Source organism: Homarus americanus, unplaced genomic scaffold, assembly GCF_018991925.1.
Source record: "Homarus americanus isolate GMGI-L3 unplaced genomic scaffold, GMGI_Hamer_2.0 scaffold37448, whole genome shotgun sequence".
In the NCBI taxonomy this organism is placed as follows: Eukaryota; Metazoa; Arthropoda; class Malacostraca; order Decapoda; family Nephropidae; genus Homarus; species Homarus americanus.
In genome coordinates this window covers 819,109-827,500 of record NW_024716097.1, presented here as the reverse complement: position 1 = coordinate 827,500, position 8,392 = coordinate 819,109, and the positions used below count along the sequence as shown (strand labels likewise).

The 8,392-nt window shown below is 43.3% G+C and overlaps 1 protein-coding gene across 1 annotated transcript in view; it reads right to left on the bottom strand.

Annotated features, from left to right (window-relative positions):
* LOC121858025 (tripartite motif-containing protein 67-like) overlaps nt 1-7,183 on the bottom strand; it is a 136,912-nt gene extending 129,729 nt beyond the window's left edge. The window contains exon 1 of the mRNA XM_042354266.1: nt 6,224-7,183. Within this exon, the coding sequence (XP_042210200.1) occupies nt 6,224-7,139 (916 nt within the window). The 5' untranslated portion in view covers nt 7,140-7,183. The remainder of the gene's footprint in view (nt 1-6,223) is intronic.
* Between the last annotated feature and the right edge of the window lie 1,209 nt (nt 7,184-8,392).

Below are 8,392 nucleotides of genomic sequence, written 5' to 3'. Positions count from 1 at the left end.
ACACTCACCTGTCAGTAGACCACACAGTTAACTCACTGCCGGTCAACACAACAGTCACTTCGTAATGGACACGGGACATTAATGTTTAGTAACACAGTCCAGACTACCACCACAACTACCACCACTATCACCACTTAACCTACCACTATCACCAACACATTCCCTCACCCCCCCCCTATCACCACCATCACTTACCTACCACTATCACCAACACACTCCTCCCTCACCCATCACCACCACCTTCACCACTTAACCTACCACTATCACCAACACATTCCCTCACCCCCCCCCTATCACCACCATCACTTACCTACCACTATCACCAACACACTCCTCCCTCACCCATCACCACCACCTACCTACTCCCTACATCACCAACACTCCCCCTTCACCACCACCATCACCAACACACTTCCCCACCAAAACCTCCAACAATCTTCCAGCCGACAAAATATCGCCTCGTCAACACAATACAAGACATTATTATGCACTATTGCCACACTGTAACACTATTAACTCACTGTAACACTATTACCACTATAACACACCATTACCACACTGTAACACACTATTACTACTGACTTCAACACACCTTCACAACACCTCACTATCAGTACACCATCTGCTAACATCATCATCAACACACCATCACCACAGAGCATCACCATCACCACAAAAATCACTATTATGACAGAACTTCATCATCATCATCAACACACCATTACCACAATACATCACTATCATCACACTATTACAACACGACATCATCATCATCATCATCATCAACACACCATCACCACAAAGTATCACCATCAATACACCATCCATATATCAACCACTGTCACTTCACCATAACTCACTATCAAGGCTTCCCAACACCATCCATGACCCGACCAACCATACGTCACCCTCCCTTCACTATCTTCAACCCACACCTGACCTCTGAGGAAGGAGGGAAAGGAAGGAAGGGGAGAAAGAGGGAGAGAGAAATAGACAATGAGAAGAAGTGAAAGAGATGGAGGAAAAAAATAAAGTGAGGGAAATCGAAAAAAAAAACAAGGGAAAAGGGAGAGGGGTGGGAAGAAGAGAGAAGGAACGGAGGAACAGTGTGAAAGAGAGGAGGAGGAGGAACAGTGAGAGAGAGGAGGGTGAGGGAAATAGTGAGAGAGAGGAGGAGGAGGGAACAGTGAGAGAGAGGAGGAGGAGGGAACAGTGAGAGAGAGGAGGAGGAGGGAACAGTGAGAGAGAGGAGGAGGAGGAACAGTGAGAGAGAGGAGAGGAGGGAAGGAGGAGAGAAGAGGAGGGGGGGGGCATATACGAGGATTTATGGGGGGGCTCAAGGGACGAATGGGGGGTTGGGGGGGGTAAGGCAGGATAGACACATCACTGATTTGTGTATCACTGACGCCTGTGTAGTGACGGGGACGAGGAGGAAGAGTGAGTGGATAAAGAAGGTGAATGGACGATTATTGGAGAAGGGAGAGACAATAAGAGAGACGGAGAGATTTTGTGTGTCTATTGAAATCACATACACTAGAATATATGAGACAGATAGATGGACAGACAGACAGACACACATACAGACAGACAGACAGACAGACAGACATATAGACAATAGACAGACAGACATATAGACAATAGACAGACAGACATATAGACAGACAGACAGAGACTTGTTCAAAGACACAGAGTGGATCAATCAGTAGTGGTGTCGACAGGTGTGAGGCGGAGAGAGGAGGTGTGGGAGTACCTCTGAATTATTGATAACTACTACATCCGTCATCCATCGCCACGTAAACACACGTCACCCATCACCACACATCACCCACCACCACACAAACACACGTCACCCATCACCACACATCACCTATCATCACACAAACACATCACCCACCACCACACAAACACACGTCACCCATCACCACACATCACCTATCATCACACAAACACATCACCCATCACCACACAAACACACGTCACCCATCACGACACGTCACTACACAAACGCATCACCCATCACCACACAAACACACATCACCCATCATCACACAAACATATCACCCACCACACAAACACACATCACCCATCACACCACACGTCACCCATCACCACACATCACCCATCACCACAAACACACATCACCCATCACCACACATCACCCATCACCACACGTCACCCATCACCACACATCACCCATCACCACACAAACACACATCACCCATCACCACACATCACCCATCACCACACGTCACCCATCACCACATCACCCATCACCACGTCACCCATCACCACACATCACCCATCACCACACAAACACACATCACCCATCACCACACATCACCCATCACCACACGTCACCCATCACCACACATCACCCATCACCACACAAACACACATCACCATCATCACCACACGTCACCCATCACCACACATCACCCATCACCACACAAACACACATCACCCATCACCACACATCACCCATCATCACACACTTCAAACATCACTGGACCCTTCCCCCCCCTTCAGAATTACCTTTGCATTCCAATTAAAAAATGGAATGAAAGAAAAAATCACATATTTCCTATACATACATAATATACCTGTGCCGCTTATATGTAATTGAAAACAGATCACCAGAAGTATTACAGGTGTATGTATGTATGTATGTATGTATGTATGTATGTAATGTATGTATGTATGTATGTATGACTTTTCCCTCTGTGTATATGTCAGGTAGATCTTCACTTATTAATGACAAGCTGGGGGGGTTATTTTATCTGGTTTATATATATATATATATTTATAATATGTATATAAATGTTTATATATCAACTTTACTGTATTGCCTCATTTGAATATTTTTGCATAAATTAGTCCACCCAAAAGGCTTTCTAAAAGGTTGGTATTTACAGTAACCCTCTCCTCCTCCCTCCCTCGTTGCCTCTCTCCTCTCTCCTTCCCTCCCTCTACCCCCCCCTCCTCCTCCTCCTTCCCCAAGTTTGCACAAGTGGATGCTCTCTGGAGGGACTTTCATTAACTAAAAAAAAAAATGTTGCAATATGTTTTGATGTCAACACAAATTTTGGGCTGGTAGTTTATTTTGTTTTTCTTTATTTGTTGTTATTATTATTATTATTATTATTATTATTATTATTATTATTAGTATTATTATTACTTTTCATATTATTATTCACGTTGTACTTAAAAAAAATGTCCTTGAATTTATTGTACTTTCTGCACCCAAACTTTTCACCAACTTTTTCTAACTTGAAACTTTCTATCTGCCCGTACTTTGACTATAATATATTTTTAAGTTACTTTCCCTACATTTAAAACTTTATTTTTCTCCCCCACCAGGTATAGTTTCACATACTATGGCCTAAAACTTTCATTGTGATCTTACTTTCCTTTAGAAAATATCCCAGTTATTACTTTGACTAACCAAAACTTTCTTCACTCTCTCCCTCTCTGATGTTAGTTTTCTTACATCAAAGTTCCAATTACCCTTTCTAAACTTTCACTATCTCCCTGTCAGCTTCTCCAGCCGCTTTCATCCTCTAACTTTCTACTTGACTAACCTTGCCTTTCGTCTATGCTTTCACTGCCTTTCATTCCTCTCTCCATCAAACGAATATATTTTCTCTCCCCTTAGGTTTCATCTTCCACTTTCTCCGGCTCTCTATTTATCATTTCTATCCCTTCATTCCATCTCTCTATTTCATTTTCCTCAGTTTACTTTCCATCAAACTTCTTTTTATTTCATTCATTATTTATTATCTCTCTCTATGTCATCTTCCATCGTGTTAATTCTATTTTATCCCTTTTCCTTAATTATCCATCAATTCTCTCTTCATCTATCATTCCATCTCTATAATCCTTCCTTTTGCCTCCACCACTCTTCCATCTTCGTTTTCCTATCTTGCTATTTCCTTCCTTTAACTCTCTATCTCTATTTCCACTGTTCTCTTTCTCTCCCTATCATCTCACCCCCCCCTCTCACCTGGTTCTTTTCTCTCACCTACCATCTGCCCTTCCTAATCTCCTTTCCATTTCCCCTCTCATTTTCCCCGTCCCATCTCCCCCTTTTCCTCCTTTCCTCTCCCCTCTCTCTCCTTTTCTTAGCCTCTCAATTCTTTTCCAGATATCACACTCTCTCTCCCTTCCCCTTTTCAAATGTCTCCATCCTCCCTTTATCCCCCCCTTAATCTCCCTTTCCACTTTCTCCTTCGTTTCCTTCATTCCTATCGCCTCTTCCTCCTTCGCCAAACATTTCCTTCTCTCCCTTCCTCATCCAACATCTTCTCCTCATCTCCCCTATCCCTTCCTTCCCTTTCCCATCACCCTTCTTTCATTCCCTCTCCTTCCCTACCCCATAAACCTTTCCTTTTTTTCCCTCCCCAGTACCCCTCCTCCTCTCCCCTCTTTCGTCCCCAGTACCCTTCACCCCTTTCCCCCTACCTCCCTCACCCCCCCTCAAACTTTTCGCCAGAACGGTTCTCACCCCAAAAGTTTTTATTAATAACTGTACATTAATCAACTTCAGCTCGTGACGGTGTGAAAACGATACCGGCGGCCAGTGTGTGTGTGTGTGTGTGTGTGTGTGTGTAGTATGTCTGTGTGAGTGTATGACTAAGCTGTGGTTTTATCTTGTGAGCGCTGAAGTTAATGGTTTACTTTTAGATTACGATTTAAACCAGACATTTAAAAGGTTTATTAAAACTTAAGAACACGATATTCTTTAAGGATATAATTTAAAGACACGAACTAGGAGTACTATTTAAAGGTACGATTTAAAGGCATATTTTAAAGGTTTATTTCAGGGTTATGATTTAAGGATGCATTTTAAAGGAGGAGGGTCCATTTAAACCCCTTTATTTCCCTTTCCCCTAAAAAAAGGTTCCCTATAATTCATTCCTGTGTTTCCTCCTCCCAGTGAATTAAATCCCAAGGGAAGAAAAACACCCATACCTCGTGATTTATCCAGGTAAGGTAAGGATCTAGGCTTCAAACACACACACACACACACACACACACACACACACACACACACACACACAGGCACTACGGTTCCTGACCACACAAACTACCTCCCTCTCATCACCTAAAATTAGTCCCATTCTTCATAGTTATTTACAACCTCCACCTTTGAAGCATAAAAAAAAACTTATCATTAAAAAAATACACCAAAAAAAGTCGACAAATAAAATCACGTCAGTATTCTCCTAAAAAATGAGTTCCTTTGTTTTTGTTGTTTTTCGTGTTTTTGTTTTTCATATTTTTTTTTATTTCCAGGTATTTTTGTATATTATTTATTCTCTTGTTATGTATTCTCAATTTTGTTTATTTTCCTTATTTTTTTGTTTACATTTTCACTTATTTTTAGCCATTATTTACTCATTTGTTTTGTACTATTCTTAAACTTTGCTTAAACTGTACTTTATTAACCTATATTTATCATTTCCTCATTTCAAGGTCAAACTGTGGATATCCAGGACGTAGAAGTCATTGTGGTAAGTACAGTACTATTTTATTTGGTCTTGTTTCAGTGTAATGTCCTTAGGTTAACTTTCTTTAGCATATGCAAATGTTTTCTGTATAGGTGTGGGGTAAATAAATCTATATTCAAACAGTAGAGTGACGTGAAGATTAGACACCCCAGTTTATTCTTACCTGGTGATTAATTACCTTTTGAGTTACCTGAGAGGGAGGGTGAGGTTAGGTTAAATTAGGTTAGATTAGGTTAGGTTCTGTTAGGTTAGTGTTAGATTTGGTTAGAGTAAGTTAATGTTAGGTTAGATTAGCGTCTGGTTAGGTTAAGTTATCATTTGGTTAAGTTAGTGTCTAATTAGTGTTGATGTTAGGTTAGTGTTAAGGTGGTTAATCTTAAGGTGTCGGTTTTGTTCATACAGGTAAACACAGGTAATTATATGGTTGTGGAGGGCCATATATTCTCCTGTACTGGACCACCATTGTTTACACTTCTCGCTGGTGTTGACGGTGTGGGTAGTAGTAGTAGTACGTGACGTTTCTCTCGTATAAAAGAACAATATTGTGATCTTAGTCGAATTTTTGTCGTTACTGTTGACAGATCTTAAGAGCGGATAGTTAATGGTTTTATATTGTAAATACCAGAGACAGTTATCCTTGTGGTGGTGTTTATTGTAGTTCCAAGTGTCTTCATAAACAAATATATACACAACTATCACCAAGTGGAGGGTCGTACTTGTGTCTGGGTCGTACAGGTTCCCCTTTACGAAAAATTTGATTTCATGACAACTAATTTTGTGAAGGTGATCACCCAACTGTCCTACCTTATGTGTTTTGGCGAGGTTGTCTAGTGGCTGTAGGTCGTGTTGGGAGTGGCCCGGGCCACACTCCCGGCACCCGGACCACCGACACACCAGGCAGTAGAGGGTGGGCCGTTCCCCGTGGACCGCGCACACTTCGCAAGCACCAGGGACGAGCTGGCCCCCCAGGGGAGTGACAGGGCCCAGGGTGTGAGTGGCGAGAGGCCCTCGTGGGGGGTGGCAGGAGGTGAGGCAGGGCCCACAGTACAGGATCTGGCACTGTTGACACTCCGTGGTGGCGGGGCGGGGCGGGCCCTCACACAGCTGGCAGGGCGGCAGTGTGGTGGGTGTGCCGCTACTGCCGGGGAGGGCCACCGGGGGCACTTCAGCCACCCCGGGGTCGCCACGCTGACGGGCGATGATCCGTGTCATAGCAGTATAGCGAGGCAAGTCAGCCGCTGCCCCGGGGCCAAGAGCTGACACCTTGAGGCAGACGGGGCACCTGACGCCCTGCTGCTGCCCCGTCAGCTGTTGCTGTTGCCCCTCACTGTTTTCACAAGTGACGGTGGTCTCCGGGCTACTGACGTAGGAGGTGGGGCGTGAGGCCACCACCACGCCGCTGTCAGTCTCACTGTACACGGAGGCTTTATCACTGTCAGCGCCTCCGTCAGGAGGGTCTGGGTCATGGCCCGGGGGCCCTGCCTGTTGGCCTGCTACAGGCTCGGCCAGCAAGGCCTGCACGCTTCGCTGTATACTACATGCACACTTCAAACATAAGGCGTGTAAACAGGGCAGGAGCACTGGCTCAGTGAAGATATTCACACACACGGGACACCGTAGTTCCTCCTCCATCGCTTACGATGGCTGGCGCAACACTAACGCCTCACGATTCGCGACCCTCCGGTTTGGCCCACAGACTCGCTTTGCCAGCGGCGCGCCAGTGAGCTTACGGTGGGGGTCGCATGCGCGCACGTGCCGCTACTCCTGATTCATTCCCGGCTACTCACTTCCATACGCACGCCGGCCGCCCTCACCGCGGCTGATGCCGTACTGTTCCTTGTACAGTACTGACACACTCACTCCACGGTCACGTGTTATCTATTTTTTTTTATTTTACGGACAAATTTTATCTAAAAAAAACTTAGCGGACTATGGCATGATACATATTAATTTTTGCGTAAATTACACGAAGAAAACTCTCACCACAGACAAACACTTACCAGAATGAAGACAATCTTACACCATAGGGAAAAATCTTCCCACAGACAGAATCAAACAGGAAACAACAAACATGGACACAAGGACCTAAGGATATAAGTCCCCAGGAAATTATTGTTTGCTCAGCGTTTATTATTTTTAAGAGTCGTAATTCAGGGTTTATTTGGCCCTCCCGTGGCTGACATATTGTGCTGTGGTCCACCAGCTGTTGTTATGGTCCAGTATGACGGTTTATAATGATGATAATGATAAGAGCCTCTGTACTACTACTACTACTACTTTTTTGTTTAACGTGGTCTCCAGCCTCCCCCGATAGCCACACCTTCACCGCAATTTTATTACCTTGAAATTAAATATCCTAATACATAAGTAGCTACCCTAGCTGTGTTGAGTTAGTTGAGCTGCAGATCAATGCGGCATTCAGTGACTGTTGCCTCATCTAAGAACAGCTGACTTGTGCACTATTACCAGATTTTAATGAATGGACGTACCCCTGACGTAAATATTAGGCCATAACAATAATACACCCCTTGACGTTTCTGGTCCACGTAAACGTTGGCTATACTGCAATACAAACTCATAATACATATACCATTAAATATTTCGTGTAGCTTTTTTTTTCAAACTGTATAAACATTTACGTAGTTTTTATTTTGATTTTCGAATGTAAAATATGTGTACCGTAAAATTCATGTTATATTTGTATTTTATATAGAATTCTTGTATCATAAAATTGTGTATTTTTTAATTACTAGTATATAGAAATTTATCGTGTTTATATATATATATATATATATTTTTTTTTTACGTTTAGTTTTAGTGAGATTATTCAGGTGCTTCTGCTAGTGAGATTATTCAGGTGCTTCTGCTAGTGAGATTAATGAGGT